We start from the raw sequence: 18,666 nt of genomic DNA on the forward strand, positions 1-18,666 counted from the left end.
GCCTGGAAAGTGCCTGGAAAGCCTTCTGTAAATAAACTTGTTCTGAGATAATCCCGTTGAAAATAGTACTTGTTTGTTGTATATTTGCTATCCCAATATAACCACATGATCACATAAGTTGATAGTACTTAAATTGACAGTAAATTAATTTGTTCAACCCCTTTGAAAATACAACAATGCACTTATTTAATTGAATAATTCTGGGGTGGTAAATTGTAGACTCAAATGTGCTCTGTCCACAGAAGAGGTATTCAGTATCTCTTCCAATACCAACGTTCCAATTTTTGATGGGCTGTTGAGTAGTGACTGTTGTGGAGCATGTAATTTCCTGCACAAAGTAATTTACCTTATGACCATATCCTATTTTGGAAATTTTTGCTTTAATAAAAATATTTAGAATAGATCATCTAATACTGGAACACTTGGTAGCCATAGTTCTTTTTTTCCTTTGGTTTGCCTACATCTCTCACATATACTGGATAATTTTTTTTTAGATTGTTCTGTAAAAAGGAACTGAGAAAGTTAATGTTTGCTTTAGGATTAAATTATTAAAGACACTCAAACAAGTTTGCCATCTCTTGCAGACTAAGAAGCAGAGGTGGGCTTTTTTGAGAGCTGCATAATACTTGGTAGTTCAGCCAGGATCTTGCATGCCTGGTAGGATAATCCAAGAAGGCATGAATGCAGTCAGTAAAAAATCTAAATGTCCTATAGGTGTGAGACATAAGTGAAGTCTGGTGAAAGAATTTCCATCTTGAGATTTCCATCTTGTTTAGGAGCACCACTGACAAGCAAGTGATACTGTTGGACACTGTTCACAAAATGTTCCAAAGTGAGGAACTTCTTTCAAATACTGCTCGCCAAGCATTTGTGGATCGGTCCCTCCTCACTCTCTTGTGGCACTGCAGCTTGGATGCACTGAGAGTATTCTTTGGCAAGATTATAGTAGAGGCTATGGATACTCTTAATTCCAGGTTTACAAAGGTATGAATTATGTTTTGGTTTTTTATTTAGGGTTAGGGAAGGTCTAAGAAAGTGTTGATGTTGGTATGTACATTTTGTTTAACTTTGAATGAAGCACTGATAAAAACAGTTTGATTTCTCGTTTTCTGTATCCTGGAACAGAAGCATGTGCCAGTTATATAATTTGATTATTACTGATAAACTTTTATTCCCTAACACACTGTTCCTTTGGAGTTAATGCATTTTTGTATATCTACTGTGTGTAAAAATTGAAGTTGGAATGTTACCCATATATATCTGAAGGGGTTTGTCAAAAGCAAAAACCCATTATAACATTGAAATATAAAAGCTGTGTAAAATTGTAGCCTGTTACTACATTGTGGGAGGGGTTTTCAACCTCCATAATGGAAGCTCTGAAATTGCCTACATTACTTCTAGAGAAAGAAATACACCTGTAGTCATTGCAAAGGTTCTTCAGCAAGGGATTAGGAGCACAGATCTTCTTTCTCTAGTTACAGTATTTCTTCCAATTTAAGAGTATAGTTGCATGCAATGATCTTGTTGTCAGTCAAGGTCTTTGCTCTTCCTATAGTTCTTCAGTCCCATGGTTTTGCTGGTCCAGATGTTCACAGGCAGCAGAATGAGCAAGATGCTGAAATCACCAAAGTTTAGTTATAGTTATTGAAGCAAAATACTAAAACTAAGATCTAGGTAGAGTCACCCACACCATGTTCCTTTTGCTGTAAATGTTTGAACCAAAATGAGGTGTATAAAGAAACTCATGAATGATACTAAGGATGATGACAGTGTGTGTTTTGCTTACATGTGTCATGAGGCTGAGCTGTCACTTGGTACTCTGCTTATTTTCCTCCAGTATCCTTATAATAATTTAGGCCAGTTGTAGTTAAGAGAGCTCACGAGACAAGCATGGGTCAACACAGTTTAAATAACTGCACTACACAGGAACTCAGAATCTGTCTGTCTCTTATTATCATCAACTCTTTTCTCTGTTTTAGAAGGTAGAAGTAAGCTGAAGGCTGTCTAAGAAATTTGAAGTAACTGGGGAGCTATTTAGAAAGGACAAGAGTCAGGAAATTTCCTTCTGAGATTCTGCTTATTTGTTTCTAGTCACATGAATATACTTTTGATACACAAGTTACCAAGAAAATGGGGTATTACAAGCTGCTAGAGGTGATGTATGTGCGTCTTTCAAAAGAGGAAGTTTACTCCAAGGACTCTAAAATTAACCAAGCTTACCGTGGCTCCATGAGTGTAGAAGGAAATGAACTTACCAAGACACTAATAAAGTAAGACCATAGTTTATTTTATTTACTTTATATTTCTGATTAGGATTTGATCAGACATGCTTTTTTAAGTAGGCCATATGAAGCAAAAGATGGTTTTGTTCAAAGGTAAATATAAGCTCTTACATAGCTTTTGATTTTAAATTAAATACACAGTACTGAGTTTATATTGATAGAATTATCTGTAGTGTAAACTACAATCCTATGTTAGGATAACCTTTGCCTCCTGCTTTTGTACTTTTTAAAAAAAAAATTGTTAAGCTTGTACATTTATTTTACCTTTTCAGTATGACTCTTGGCCTTTAATTTGTGTTTTCACAACTTCATTTTCAGTATACTCACACTTCTATGTGGAGTATGGCTCTGTATTGCAAAATTGGTATTTATATGATAGATGACAAGATGGGATTGATTTTCATTTATATTTCATAATACAGCAGCACCCCGAGTAGGAGTAATTGGCTTGATCATCATTGCAAAGGGGGACAAAAGAGAAATACTGAATATATATGTTAATTAGTATTGTTTAGTTTGTTTAATATTCAGAGAAAAAAAATAAGATGCCCTAATTACTGTTTAGGTTTTTATTTTACAATACTATGTCCTTTGAGGACTTCAAATAATTTCTTGACTATGATTTGCAGATCTATAATTGGCTTTGTGCCAAAGACCTTTAAAAATCATATCTAAACTATTTTCTTCAGCTAATCCATAAAATACCTTAGCATGCATGTCCATTCATCATTTTTTGGACCATGAGAGAAGGGACCACAAGAGAAATTTATGTATGCATCAAAAAAACCATTCATCTTATCTGAACATTACCTGTCATCACATTTCTGACATTAAGGACTCCTATTAAATACGTGGGAGGTTTTCTTTGTCATTGCTGAATGGTTCCATTTTGGTTCCATTTGCCTGCAGGATACTTGAACAAGTCTGAGGTGGTTTAATCGGATACTGCTTCCCTGAAATTCTTGATTCACTGATCTCTGATTGGAACCCTTCTTGTACTGCTTAATAAAAGACTTCTGATGGTGTTTTCTTGCCTGTTTGTGTTTAAGGTCGTGCTATGATGCATTTACAGAAAACATGGCAGGTGAGAGTCAGCTGCTGGAGAAGAGGAGACAGTATCACTGTGCAGCATATAACTGTGCTATTGCAGTCATCAGCTGTGTCTTCACTGAAAGTAAATTTTATCAAGGCTTTCTCTTTTCAGAAAAATCGGAAAAGGTGAGAAGCTTTTGTTTCTGTTCGAAGGCTTCCAGAGCATGAGACACAAAGTGATTTTACCTGATGGCAATAAATCAAAGAATAAAACCTGAATGATGTGCAATTAGACTAGCAAACTACCCAGTGAGGCAATAGAAGGAGTGGTAGCTGCTGAAAGTTTTACCAACTGTTTGGGAATGGGTGAAGTAGTGATACTGTTTTCCTTCCACTCCCAATCAATTTTCTAAAATTGGAGGAAAAAGCCCCTATGGTTTAACTTCTCCAGTGTTTGGAATATACTTGAATAAGAGAGACCTTTTTACAGAGCACATTCTGTGCTGTGAATTCTTGAGTAGTTAAGTAGCAAAATTCTTTTTAGAGTACTGATGCAGAAGAGAAAACATGCCATGCTTTCTATGTTGTACAATGATTTGTTGAATTTTTTTAAAGAAGAAATAAAATATTTTCAAAGCAATTGTTATTGTGTGCATTATAATTTTGCTATTTCAAAACATGCTTTGGTTTGCAGAACTTGCTGATTTTTGAAAATTTGATAGACCTGAAGCGTCAGTATACATTTCCTGTTGAAATTGAGGTGAGTGAAATGTCTGGCCTTTAGTGTTTCTAATTAAAAAAGGGTATAACTTTAACAGTGTTGTTACTGAAGACCAGGTCAGTTCTCACATATGGAGAAAGAGGATACAAAAAGTGGAGTACTCCACTAATTATTTAAAATATGTTTTTCTGGGAGAAATCCAGACCTAAAATGTAGAACAGACCTGTAATGCACATAACTTTTAACATATTTTTTAGTGTACTTACTTTGATAGTGAACAGCTGTAGGAATAAAGAATTCAGAAAATTGTTTCTCTATAGCATTAATAATAATAATTTACAATATTAAATTTCCATTCATATCAAATTGTTTTAATCATTTTTTGGTATCTCTGTAAATAAAAAGTGTAAATTATCTGTAATTTTTTTTAAATTAATTAACTACTTTTTAGAAATTAAGTAATTGGAACTTTATTTCTTGCTGTTTAGGTGCCTCTGGAAAGGAAGAAGCGGTACATTGCTATTAGGAAGGAGGCCAGGGATGCAGGGAATACCAGCCAGGGTATGAAAGTCATTTATGGTGATGAAAAAAATGCTTTCTTACCTGTCATACAGTGTTCCTTGATGTGTTCTTCACTGGCTTCTACAGTAACAGGAACAAATAAAAGCGTTCAATGTATTTCATCTAACAGTCAATTCCCACCTACCCTCAATTTTTGGCAGGCAGTAAAGGCTTGTTTCTTGTAATTACCTTGATTAATGAACTGTTGTTCTTTCCTGTCTAGATGAACCCAAGTATTTAGCTTCTTCATCATACATGATGGATAGCAGTTTGAGTGAGGAAATGAGTCAATTTGATTTTTCTACTGGAGTCCAAGGTTTTTCTTATAGCTCCCAAGATGTTACCACTAGCAGCACTCGTTTCAGGAGGAAGGTAATTTAGTGACTTATGTGCTGTGAGAAATAAAGGTTTTAAGCTTTTGAGGAATTGCATACATTTATTGGGGTTGAGAAAGAGAAATTTATAGTCTTCTGTATTTGTTCTACCTGACTGAGAATGGGTTCCTCCAGAAGATGAGGGAGGGGACTTGAGCTGCTTTCTGTCACTTTTCTTTTTTCCTCTCTCCGCTGTCTACAGCTGAAGAAAAATAATGCCCTATTGGGTTTCTAAAGCTGAGTAGTGTGAGTGAAGTCCAGCCTGAGTTGTAAAAAGATGGTTTGTGCTGCACTCAGGCACATCCTCTGATGGTTTGCTGTTAGGCATCTGATTTCCTCATTTCCCACTTTGTTTGGTCTGTGACAGAACTGGCTGTGTCAATTGGATAGAATAAATAATCAAACAATTATTTTTGTTTTTCTGTTGTAGCACCTTGCATTTAACTGCTGCTCCTGGGAGATATTAAATGCCGTTCTTTCAGCAAAGTCTTGAAGTTGTGTTCCTTCTGCAATCAAAAGATGTCTCACCAGCAGTAACGCTGGTAGAATAGTTATGTGCTATGAAACAAAACGCTTGTAAAAATATCATAGACACTGAAGACAATCTGTCAAAATAGCTGTTAATGTTGGTGAAAGTAACTGTTTCCATGTTTTGGAGCAAGGGGGTGTTTTAGCTGCAAGGAAGTTAAACAAGATAGGAAGTACACTTCTAGTTTGCCTAGTAATGCTGTCATTTCTAACTAAACAATTTTCTTTTGTGATTTACTCTGTGTAGCAAAAGAGAGCTGCTGCAGATGCTGGTCAGTGTGGAACAACACATTCATAAAAATAGAGGTGTTAATAGATTGTTTGAGCTATGAAATGAGGTCATTTCTTTGAGGTTCAGCTTAACTCCTCTTGCTTTCAGCATTTGCCACGCCTGTCCTGGCAAGTAGTAAAGTCAGAGTAACATAAAGTTGGCATCTGTTGGCACAAAAAGTAAAGAATGTGCAGATGTGGTACATGCATTTGGGAGGCGTCTGTTTGAGCAACACGTTTGATGTATTCCCAGTTGCACACACTGAGTGTGTAGTCAAATCTAAGCACAGATCAGATCAGAATGACTCATGGCGTGATTGGGCTTTAAAAGAAAATACACTGTTGTTATTAACCATAGTAACACTTTTTTTTTTCTTCAGGAGCCCACAGAATACAAGGTTTTAAACGATGAGATGGAACTGGAAATGGATGAATTCAACCAACATGAATGTATGGCCTCTATGACCTCTCTGATTAAACATATGCAGAGGAACCAGATCACACCCAAAGTGGAGGAGGCCAGTATTAACTAAAAAGTTGGCACTTTTCTATTAATGGTACCAAGAAAAGAGAGTCATGATTTAATCCCTTCTTTTTTTTTTTTTTTTTTTGGCTGTATTATAGAGAAACCTGTGTGGTTTGAGCTTGGGCTTTTTGGCTTGGTAAACCTGTTGGGTGCAAGGAGTGATTTGATTTTTTCTCATCTCTTCTAAATTTCAGGGGACAGTTCCAGTAGATCTCCCTCTTTGGATGAAATTTCTTCATGGCAAATTAGGAAACCCATCAGTACCATTAAATATTCGCCTCTTCATAGCAAAACTTATTGTTAATACTGAGGATGTGAGTAATTTTTATTCATAATATCAAATGTGTAACTCTTGCAGGGTAAAATATTTAATCAGCTGAGACCTTTGGGGCATTCAAATTGAATAATTTGCTGTGATAAAAGGGAGTACATTTATGGACCAAAATTCCTGATAATTCCAAGTATTTTGAATGCATTATTAATACTTTTTCTCTCATATTCTACTTCTGTAAGTAGAGGGTGTCCACAATATGTGTCTTCTGGAAACCACAAGTAATATATTCATTGATACTAGGCAAGAGGTAGGGCTGATTATACTTTCCATCTTCACAGGAGCAAATACAATCTTTTATTAGTGGCCATGGATGAGTCCTTTAGAAAAACTTGGAGCTAAATGGTGTTCTTGTTGCAGAAAGATACTAAGATAGCATAATTTGTGTTTGCTTGAGAAACAAGCAAACGTTTTCTAGCTCTCATTCTTGGGTAAAACATTCTCAACCTACTTCGTACAATGATTTTAAAGTATAATGGTTCTGTCTGGAATATTCCAAATCCAGAAATACTGAATTTCAGAATTATTTCAAGAACTTTCATATCTGTTTAATGCTACTTTCTTAGTAAAGCTGTCTGAAATGGAAGGGTAGATGAATGACATACTCTTTCAAATCCTTTACAGACAGATTTTCTATGTGAGAGCCATATTGTCTGTGCTCTAGTGAAATAATTCACTTTCTGTGGTTAAAGGTTTCTAAACAAAAGTGAGAAATGTAGTTATGGATGCTTTTTATTTTAAAATGTTTATGGTTGTTCCCTCAGGGTTTAAACAAAGTCCTCAAGAGGTTGGTTTAGCAGTCTTACCAGGAATGTTTATTGAACAACAGGTTGCTAAATAGTTGGGTAATTTGTCCTTTGTCGTTGATTCTCCGTAGGTATTCCGGCCTTACGCGAAGCACTGGCTTGGTCCATTGCTGCAGCTTGTTGTTTCTGGAAATAATGGAGGTGAAGGGATTCATTACATGGTAGTGGAAATAGTAGTTACAATCCTTTCCTGGACAAGTGTAGCCACTCCCAAAGTAAGGAAGTATGAAATTAATTTTTATTGTTATTGGGACTGTTTGGTAAAGAATGTTTGCTATCAGTCCACTTTTACATTTTACAATTCTTTTACATATTAACTTCAAACGTAATTTGTTTACTTACTTGCTTTCATAAAACAATATATGTCTTCTTGGAGTCGCTATGTTTATTTTTGGTCCTGGTTTTTATAGGGGAATATTAAGGATGAGATTTTGGCTAACAGATTACTTGAATTCTTGATGAAGAATGCATTTCACCCAAAAAGAGTTGTGTTCAGGCACAATCTGGAAATCATAAAGACAGTTATAGAGTGTTGGAAGAACTGTCTCTCCATACCTTACAGGTAAACATTTGGACAATTGCATTCCTTTATCAATATTTCAAAAATATAAGTGAAGGGTATCAAAGGACATGGAAAAGTAAATTAGGTAAATTCAGCTGCAATAGTAAACTTTTTGTCCCTACAGTGAACAATAGAATTTCAGAACCAAACTCTCCAAAGATTGTAAATTAATTTGAAAAACAACAAGGAGAGGTGGGAAAACATGAAAAGGATTATAGCAGCAGCAACAAAAACAGGAGTAATTTCTGCAAAGACATTTTTTATTTGAAGTTTTGGATATTACCACTGAATATTGGTGCACTCTTAATAAGACTTGTGCTATCTGCCATGCTTGTGAACATGTCAAGAATTTCTGTGGGTTTACAATCTCTTTTCAGTTGTTTTGGTGTGGGTTTCTTTGCAATGACTTCTTCATTGATGCTAAATATCTACTGCTTTCTGACAATATCCCTTTGAGTTGTATGTGTGCAAATACATCCCTGTATACAAAGACAGGGAGTGCTTTACAGTGTGTCTATTTTGGGGTTTTCATGTATGTTATTCCTTTTGTGTTTTTATCCAACAGTTTAATATTTCAAAAGTTTTCTAGAGGAGACCCTGATACAAAGGATAATTCAGTGGGAATTCAGCTGCTGGGAATTGTTCTTGCTAACAATTTGCCACCCTTTGACCCAAAGTGTGAAATAGATCGTGTCAGGTGAGAAATGCAGTTTTTTTGTGAATGATCTTGAAAAAATCTTAAGCCAAAGAGACCAAGTTTAATTTTTCAGCAGGAGGTGTGGGAGCTTGTTCTCTGGAATCCTTTGCTATCATCTGGCAAATAATATTTGCCAGATATAGATATATAGATATATAATTATTTTATATATATTATTGTTATAATGTCTATATATAATAATAATAATACTTTCCTATCTACAAATTGCAGACCGCATTTATTTTGGAAAGTGTGTAGAAGGTTGTATGTTTTTCTACAGTGGGGGCCAGGGTTGCAGTTTTGTGGAAATTCATAGTGTCAGGAATTGATAAAGCAGAGATTTGAGACACTGCAAGTGGAAAATGCGTGTTGTATGTACTGTATTCAGCTCTTCTGAAAGCAGTAACTGTTACTCTAGGCAGTTCAGGTAAATTTTTTGCTTCAGTTTAAATCTGTGGCTTACAGTATGTCTATCTATTGTGCTAGGTATTTTCAAGCTTTGACCAGCAACATGGGCTTACTAAAGTATAGAGAAGTTTATGCAGCTGCAGCAGAAGTTTTGGGACTTGCTCTTCAATACATGGCTGAGAGAGAAAATGTAAGTGAACTGTATTTTGTGTTTGTCCTTTCCTGTCTTAATTTTATATTAATCTTTTATTTGACTACTCAATTCAGATCCAAAATTGAATACATTTAAAACTCAGCAGTCTTTATCCAACAGATTAATTAAAGATTCAAACTACTAAAGCAACAGGAAAAGAATTTGAGGGCCGACTAATGTAGAATTTTTGCCTTACTCTTTGGGAGCTGACAGTGAATGATCTCTTTCTGGGGCTTTGTTCAGCTTTTGCCAGCCAGCAACACTAGGAGGGTATGTTTTAAAGTTGGGAGGTTTTTAAGAGGAAAAGAAAAGCACGTTGGGAGGTTTGGAACCACTTTCCCCACTTAATGGCATTCTGGCTGTTCTTTCACAGTTTGTAGAGCATATTTCACAAGTCTTTGTTAAGTCTTTCTCAGTCTTTCAAGTTCCATTTTAAGCAGTATTTTGAATAAATGAGCAAAGGTGGTGCAAATTTTATCCTGAACAAGGCTTATTCCTTTGATGTTAGTTACAGGTTGCTGGGGTTTTTTTCACCTTTTTGCTAAAAATGTCTAATTTTTTTATATTCATTCGTTGGAAATCTTCCATACTGAATGAGAAGCTGCTTATTATTTATATAAGCACACTAAGCAACTTGTACTACAAAATTAAGGTGTTCCAAACCAATGAAAGTAAGCTCACCAATATATTTTTAAGCAGGAGTCTTGTGTTTTAGCCAGGCAGAGCTGTACAGAACCCATGAAGCACCATAAAGGTTAAGATGAGTTGGCTGGCTCTTCCCTAGTGAAATGCACAAGAATCAAACAATATAGCACTAAAACCATGTTTCATTAAGGTGGTTATGATTTTCATGGCTATCCTTATCTTAATGTCTTTCTCATTTTCAGATACTTGAAGATCCAATTTATGATTGTGTTATAAAACAATTGAAGCATCATCAGAACACACAACATGATAAGTTTATTCAATGCTTGAATAAAGTTGTCAAGAATTTTCCACCTCTTGCTGACAGGTATGTCATGATGTAAATGGTATGGTGGTTGTAAATCTAGAGGAGTAATAGAGAATAACTTGCTTTTCTTTGTGGGCTTCTGGTTATGTTAAGGTTTATGAATGCAGTATTCTTTTTGATACCCAAACTTCATGGTGTGATGAAAACCTATTGTCTGGAAGTAATAATGTGCCGGGCTGAAGAAGTTCCTGATCTCCACTTGCAGTTAAAGAGTAAAGACTTTATCCAGATCATGAATCATAGGTAAGTAGTCATGTGGTTATTATGGATAGTTCAAGTTTCTTGACAAGATTTTCTATGCTGCCCACAACATTTTTACATTCAGAAGCATTTATAATTCACCTTCACTTTTTGGTCATTGTTCCCCAAATTTGAGGTAATGTAATCTGGGAGTTAAGATGGCTAGCTCATTGTGAAAAACAAACAAAGACCCCTAAAATAGCCTTAGGGTGAAACACCAATGGGATGTCCGTTTCTGTAGTTTGTATCAGTTTACTTATATTCTTTCTCTTAGACTGAGTGCAAAAGTATTTACCTAAATACCTTTTTGCAAAACCAAATATTGTTAAAACATAAACTAATCTTCTGGTTCTCTATGTAGCAGTGATGAGAAAAGCAATGTAACTGGGTTGTTTTTTTTCCCTCTTCTTTTAGGGATGATGAAAGACAAAGGGTTTGTTTGGATATCATTTACAAGATGCTGTCTAAATTAAAACCTCTAGAACTTAAAGAGCTTCTGCCTGGAGTGACAGGGTTCATTTCTCACCCTTCTGTAGTATGTCGACAGCGCATGTATGATATCCTGATGTGGATTTATGACAATTACAGGTGTGTGTTCACTGCAGATGTTGTCTTTCAGTGGTTTCTCACAGACAGAGTGAAAGTGTTTGCAATAGTCTTCCAACTTCATGTCCCTCAGTGAGGGATCTTTCCAGCTGACAGAAGAATATAGTCTGATTTGCCTAACTGGCTCTGGCCTTTGGTGACAATTTTATCACTTCCAGTAAGGGATAAATACTTGGACCAGAACTAGGATTTTGCATCACCACAGCAGTGTGGCATAAGAGGTCTTAACTTTGATGCTCCAGCTTTTTTTCTTGTTGCTGGAATTTGTAATTAGTGAAAATTATACATTAAAGAATTTTGGTTTTAGGTAGAAGATACATTAAGGCACATGGGCATGATCTGAATCACTTAGATCTGGTAGTATAGAGAAGGTCTTTCTGTTTGACCCCTTAGAATAGGGAACAGGCACATACTCAGTTTGACAAGTGGGTTGTTGTTGAATTATATAACTTAGTTGGATTTTATGTGCTTTTTCCCAAGATAACTCTTTGAATGGACATTTATTACAAAGAAAAAGTACAGTCAATCTTTAGTCCAGCATCACTTGTGAAAAGCATTCTCTGCCTGTTTCTACAGATTCAACTTTGCAAACTTCATAACAAATACCTAACATATTAATTAGCTTATTAGATAATTCATTTTATTAGTAGTGGAGATATAAGGCATTGCATTTTTAGCAAGGAGGACCTCATGTTATGTTGTTATGCCAAGTTGACATTTTTATCAGAGGGCATATTCCTCATTTTTGTCTCACCATCCTCATCCTCTTATTTTGCTTGGATTGTTTGAGAGAAGTCATTAAGAGATATTTTTCTCCCACCATCAGTGATCCAGAAAGTCAAGCAGATGATGATTCTTGGGAGATACTCAAAGTGGCAAAAGAAATGCTGCTTCAAGGACTGATTGATGAAAATGCTGAACTGCAGTGAGTAGAGAGTGTTGTGATAACTGTCTGAAATAAAAATACCTCAATTTCTCTTACTTTGTTTATAGCAAAAGAGTTGATCCTTAGAGGTTTTTTTAAGTATTTCAATATAAAAGAGTAACACTGAGATAATACCATTTTAATTTCTTCCAGTAAGTTAATTTATAAAATTTTCTACCATGATGTTATACCAAGTCTAAGTGAAGCATTTGAATGAATTTCTAAGCCGTGGCGAGGTTGTTTCATTATGTTAAACCTAATTCTGCATTAGTGTGCTAGAGTTTTTGAACAAGGAGGACCCTGCTATACACAAGCACACAACAGTAGATTAAATGTTGGATTTTTAGAAATTCTTTTGATGAAGGAAAAGATGAAAGAGGAGATCTTGGTACTTCTGCATCCATAGCACTTCTCAAAAATGCTTTTCTCAAAAGGAAAAAACTTGACAGAAATAATTTTTTCAGAGTAAATCTTTTATATGAGGCACAGAACATGGTAGATGAATGAGGAATTCACTGTAATTCAATGGAAGATTAATGGCATGGAAGAGTTAGTTTAAGGCCTTAACAGCTTATTGTTTTGGAGTTTTTTGCTGGTGGGTTTGGGGATTTTTTCCCTTTTTAACTTGGCTTTTTTAGAAATTGGGGGCGGGGTTGGTTCTGTTTGAAAATAACCAAGAATAACTTTATTCTTTGCCTTCACAGATTAATTGTTAGGAATTTTTGGAGTCATGAGACAAGGTTGCCCACAAATACTCTTGACCGCATGCTGTCATTGTTAAGTTCATTCTATTCCACCAAGATTGAAACACAGTACTTGAGTCTAATCACAAATTTTCTGCTTGAAATGACTAGCAAGAGCCCGGATTATTCCAGAAAAATATTTGAGCATCCCCTATCTGAATGCAAATTTCAGGTAAATTGTACTGTGCTGTCCTTTATGCAACTACGTGACAAATTCTGCTCTTCAATGTAGTTACGACTTAGAAAATAATGGCATAATGAAGGAGATTTTTCAAAGTGTTTTGTGCTCCAAAGTTAACAGGTGCAGCAGTTATGAGTTGTGCACAGTATCAGAAGTTTCATGATTTTGTGGGGGCGATAATTGTACTTTGTTTTTTTTAAAGGTATATTTAATTAAAATAATATACCAAGAATAGCTGATTTGTAGAGTACTGAAATGCTAAAAAAAGAGGGTAGCAGAGAGAAGCACCATCAACTGGAGAAATACTGTCAAGAAACAGGAATACTGGTGCAAGAGCTGTAAATCTGTCCTCAGCTGACCAGTCGAAATTAGTGAGCTTTTTTTACTGAGCTGTTGAGAACTTCTACATGTTTGTGGTTTGTTTGGGGTTTCTTTTATATATAGTCAGGTTCTTCCCCTATACCTGGGAGAGTGTTTTGATTTCTGGACTGTAATTTCTGCTGCTCAATAAAGAAATGAAGAAGGCCTCCATCTTTATTGTTCTACTTAAAATCTTTCTTTGTTCATAGGACTTTGTAGTTGATTCCAGCTGGCGTTACCGAAGTACTGTGCTAACACCAATGTTTGTGGAGACTCAGGCTTCTCCAAGTACCCACAGGAATTTGTCACAGGAAAGATCCTTTTCTCCTTCTGGGTCAGTCAGCGGGCAAGTGAGGGCTACCCAAAGGCAATATGAATTTACACCTACACAGCATGGCGGTAAGTCAAGACCAGTATTTTTTGAAATGTTCTTTTTTGCTGTAGTAATGATATAATTTCTGTTGCATATGATTTTTTGATGTTAAAGTGTAAATGTGTTTAGTATTTTTTTTCCAGAGTTTTTTTCTGGTTTTTTTTGGTGTGTGGTATGAGAAAAAAGATCACATTTTTATTAGTCTCATACATATTTTATGTTCTGCCTAATGTAAAAGAAACACTGTCTTACCTAGCAGTTTAAAATCTGTTCTGCCTTTAAACATTAGGAAATTATATTTTTGAGAGAGAAAAAATACCTGCTTCATAGATGTTTTCACTTTATTTGTAACTGAGTATGTTACAGCTTTTTGGCAATTTCTTGTTATAGGTGGTAGAAGTTCTTTTAATTGGCTGACTGGAAGTAGCATTGACACATTGTCAGAGTATGCAGTTCCTTCATCCTCTGAATCCTTGTCTTCATCTATGCTATTGGTTAGCAAAAGGAGTGAAAAATTTAAGCAAGCAACCTTTAAACCAGTGGGGCCAGATTTCGGGAAAAAAAGGTTGGGTTTGCCTGGAGATGAAGTGGACAGCAAAACTAAAGGTCTGTAAGCTTTATTGTACAATTTCCATGCAATTAGTGCACTTTTATAAACCATCATTTTCAGTTGGTTGGCTGGCAGTCCATTGTCTTTGAGACAGTCTAATTGAGGTTCACCTTGAGAGATTTTGTTTCCAGGAGTGTGTGATGATACATAACATGAAAAAAGCTAGGATTGTGCTGGGAATTGTAAAATATATGTTGCTCATTGAAAGAACTGACTGGATGAGAAACCAGTCAGTGTGATATCTGCATTCCTACCTCTCCCTAAGAGGATCACAGCATGAATATCAGACAGTTCTGACCCTTCTGTTTTAAATTTAACTCTTTAAGGAAGAGATCTCTTTAAACATATTTTCTAAACCATGTCAGCTGTGCTGACATGATGTCCAACATTTTACAATCTGTCATTAGAAGTCCTTGCTTTTTTCTGAGAATGCTCCTTCTTCCACACAGTCAATAAGTGAAAAATATCAGTATTGCTCTGAAGTGACTTGGGATCCTTCTCCCTCTTTAACTGTTGTCTAATTTGTCATAAAAATTTTGACCAAAAGGATGACATTAGGAGTTCAGGCATAGAGCTATAAAAATCGACCTTTTCAGTACCTGAGAGGTGTTTCAGGGCAGTCATGACTAATAGCCTACAGTTCATGCAGAACTACAGAAATAGAGAGGTCGGTCTACCTTCTAGTTAAGTCCCTGCTCTTCTACCCTAGAGAATACTAATTACAGTTGTATGTTTCTGTTTGCTCATTCTCCTTTTCTAGGAAGTGGACTGAGCTGACAGGCAGTTAAGTGGCCTTTCCCCATGACTGTCCTGAGCAGGAGTTGATCCAATGGCAATTCTGTAATCGTACTTAAAAAATACAGTACAATATTCATACTACACAATATTTTAATATCTTTTAGCACCTCATTTATTTATTTAATTTATTTTACTTTCTGGAATATAGTGCAAATGCCATACATGCCTTTGAGAGCTGAAAATAAATCTGGCATATGGGGCATATTTGTTCATGAGTTTTAGGGTCTTTCCCTCTACAATAGTTTGATCTTTATGCCTCATCCATGCACTTAAAGTCTCTATAGATATGCTTATTATCTCTTCTCCTAAGAGCAACTTAATTTTTTAGCATTGGCTAGCTTGTTGAAAGGTTTTGTATTTACTTGCTAGTAAATACAAAGATGATGTTGGTTTTTATATGATGCTTTTGCCTTAAATCGGAAAGGAAAAGCTATGGACATGATCATATGTTCCTTAGGTATAGAAGAACGAGCAGAAATTCTAAGACTGCGGAGACGTTTCTTGAAGGACCAAGACAAACTCAGTCTGATTTATGCCAGAAAAAGTCTGGCGGAACAAAAAAGAGAAAAGGTTTGTCAATCCAAATGGATTTAATACTTCAAGTCTCGATGCCATTTGCAGTCTTGTACTTCATCTCTTGTAGTTACTTTGTGAAGAAAGGGTAGGTGTAAGGTACTGGTTGCTACTTTAAGAGCTTTAGAAGGTTTAATTTGGAAATAATGCTATTTGTGGCCTTAAAGCTAAATGAAGTTACTTAGCGTGGGCGAGAAAAGAGCTGAATGATAACAGTCTACCACATAAAGTGCATTAAATTATTTTTTGTGGTGGGAGTCCCTAACAGTTATTGGGAAGCCCTTTACAGTTGTCATTCTGGAAACTAGGAGCCTTGGAGCTACAATACACTGCAGAAATTGTTGGAGAACGTTATCCAGTGTCTGAAGGTGAACTCAAAAATGTGGTACAGCTGATGGACTACCCAGAACTGGTTTGAACTTTTAACCTGAAGGAATGTCAGTAATAATAATTTGTTGAGTGTTTCTCAAGGCCAGAAACTTACTACTTTGTGGGTTTTCTGGTTGTATTATGTACTTACAATAAATCTAAGTGTTTTTAAGCTCTGTAGCAGTTTTTCAGAGGTTCCTGTTACTAAAAATAACACACATTATCGTCAAAAAATGATAGCATTTTGTCCCAAGAGCAAAGGAATCCAGGACTGAGAGCTACCAATTTGAGACACTCCTGTAATACTCTGCAGATGCAGACAACTGTGTAAACAGAACTTATGTCTGGAAGAACCACACAAACACCTATTTTAGCCCATTTATGTTTACTTGCAGGCTGAAGTTGCCATTTCCTCCCACCCTGCAGGAGAAAACCTGTAAATGCACTCTGTATGGCAGTCCAAAATACAACCAACAAAATCGTCTGTCTTTTAAACCCTTCCAGTGATGCTGTTTCCTCCACTTCTATGGGGGGCTTGTTCCAATGCCTGACCATTCCTTCAGTGAAAAAAATTTCATAATATCTAATTTAAACCTCTCCTGGCACAGCTTGAGGCCATTTTCTAACTATTTTTAACATGATTAATGCATTTCAGGAAATGAAATCTGAGCTGAAGATGAAGTATGATGCCCAGGTTACTTTGTACAGAAGTTACCGAGTGGGAGACCTTCCTGACATCCAGATTGAATACTGCAGTCTCATTGCCCCTCTGCAGGGCCTTGCCCAGGTTTGGCTGTTTTTCAAAGGTCACTTGTGAAGTTTTCTGGTCCTGTAGGGAAAGTGTCATGTAGCCAGGCAATCACTTTGAAAATTGATTTGTAGTTTTGCAGTCAACCACTGTGATACGCTTTTAAAGACACTGTTTTGAGGGAATGTTTCTCCTACAGTGTTCAGAGAAGAGGCTTTGTTGTTTTCCTCAGCTGAGCAGTTAAGGACTGGATACATCAGCTGTTGTCCATTTCCTGCAGGTTCCTCTGCTTGAGAAACAGATGGTGGTCTCTGCAAACATTGTTGCAAAGGACATCTCACTGTTCAGTAAAAAAACAGCCATTTCACTTCTATTATATGTCTGTAATAGACTTGTAAAATACAAATTAATTTAGCGTGACGTGGACTCAGACTTCTCAGTAAAGCTGATCTAATATTCCTTTTCCTACATGAGTGATGGAAACTATAGACTGAACTGAACAGCAGACTGAAGCCCATTTTACAGTCTTTGGGAAGTCACAGTCTTCCTGATTACCTTTGTATTTCATTACTTTTGATAGTCCTTTATCTCTCTGTAAAGGATGGAAGTAGCACACTCACGAGTTCTCTGACAAGTGTTAGATAAAGAGTTAGACCAAACTCCAGACCCAGGATAGACCAAGATGCATGGGATTATGTTACACACATAAATGTGTTTCTGGACTGAAAAAAAGCCTTTAAATCTCAGATGAAACTGTCTGTCTGTACAGACAGTCTGTCTGTTAGCTGCCTCAATTTTTAGGACCAGGTCTCCTCACACATTGATGTCTTCTTTTTTTTTCCTGAAACTCACTTCATGGACTGTGATGTCCCTAACATGATATTTGGTGTCTGGTTCCTGTAATGGGAGCTATGAGTATGTGAAAATTGCAAATTCCGCCCTCTCCAATGACACTCTGACCTGAAAATCTGCATTGCCTTGGAGTTTCTTTAAGTAGAAGAATTAAAATGGTGTTTGAATGGGTAGTACAGTAATTCCCAGCACAGGTGAGATGCATGCCAGCTAAATAGTCCACTCCCAAAGAGTGTCTAGGTACAGGGTGGGTCATACCTTTTAATTTTATTTAATAGTCTGTTGTGTCACAGCAAAATTCAGTGACCTTGCTGTTATTGTTGTAATTTACAGAAAGATCCAACATTTGCCAAGCAACTTTTCAGCAGTTTGTTTAGTGGAATTTTTCATGAGGTAAAAAAATCTAAAAACCCTTCTGAGAAAAACACCATTGTCCAGAAGCTGCTGAATGACTTCAATAATTTCCTCAGTATGAGCCTGTCATACTTTCCACCCTTCATTGCGTGCATCCAGGTAAATCCTGATATGTGGCATGAAAGTAACTGGATATAATGTCTCTGAATGTGTGATAAACCCAGTGAAGGTCAAATACTGTCACCGAAGTTTAGACAGAGATGGAAGGAGAATTGTTAAACAAATGGGTATTTCAAGTGACACTTAAGGTGAACGAGGCAGTTCATACCTCTGAACTGATTTTTCTAGGTTTCTAGATTTCTGGTCTCTAGAGTTTGAGTCACCTTTAATGTTTTAATTGCATCAGTAACAAGAAGAGGTTTGATTACAAATGAAAGCTATTTCAATTGAAGTGGGAATTGAGAACAATTGAAAGGCTTATGTGGGTGTTGTACTTATCTTCCTGTTTCTGGGAAGTGCTTACTGAGGAATTCTTTGATGTCTTGAGGATATCAGTGGCTGTCAGACCGTTTGTTGTTAGCCTCTCTTGTTTATTTTTTTCAAATTAGTCCCCTGAAGTAGTCGTCTGGGG

At 36.2% G+C, this 18,666-nt stretch overlaps 1 protein-coding gene across 1 annotated transcript in view; it reads left to right on the forward strand.

Annotated features, from left to right (window-relative positions):
- Positions 1 to 18,666, forward strand: part of PRKDC (protein kinase, DNA-activated, catalytic subunit) — an 82,402-nt gene that overhangs the window by 36,349 nt on the left and 27,387 nt on the right. The window contains 22 exon segments of the mRNA XM_068189224.1: positions 777 to 984; positions 2,092 to 2,270; positions 3,332 to 3,500; positions 4,009 to 4,074; positions 4,524 to 4,596; positions 4,820 to 4,968; positions 6,149 to 6,286; positions 6,489 to 6,608; positions 7,503 to 7,646; positions 7,842 to 7,993; positions 8,559 to 8,690; positions 9,177 to 9,288; positions 10,179 to 10,303; positions 10,397 to 10,546; positions 10,958 to 11,131; positions 11,976 to 12,074; positions 12,779 to 12,989; positions 13,568 to 13,757; positions 14,122 to 14,337; positions 15,597 to 15,709; positions 16,737 to 16,868; positions 18,015 to 18,194. Of these exon segments, the coding sequence (XP_068045325.1) occupies positions 777 to 984; positions 2,092 to 2,270; positions 3,332 to 3,500; positions 4,009 to 4,074; positions 4,524 to 4,596; positions 4,820 to 4,968; positions 6,149 to 6,286; positions 6,489 to 6,608; positions 7,503 to 7,646; positions 7,842 to 7,993; positions 8,559 to 8,690; positions 9,177 to 9,288; positions 10,179 to 10,303; positions 10,397 to 10,546; positions 10,958 to 11,131; positions 11,976 to 12,074; positions 12,779 to 12,989; positions 13,568 to 13,757; positions 14,122 to 14,337; positions 15,597 to 15,709; positions 16,737 to 16,868; positions 18,015 to 18,194 (3,232 nt within the window).

Source organism: Anomalospiza imberbis, chromosome 1 (genome assembly GCF_031753505.1).
Source record: "Anomalospiza imberbis isolate Cuckoo-Finch-1a 21T00152 chromosome 1, ASM3175350v1, whole genome shotgun sequence".
Taxonomy (NCBI): domain Eukaryota; kingdom Metazoa; phylum Chordata; class Aves; order Passeriformes; family Viduidae; genus Anomalospiza; species Anomalospiza imberbis.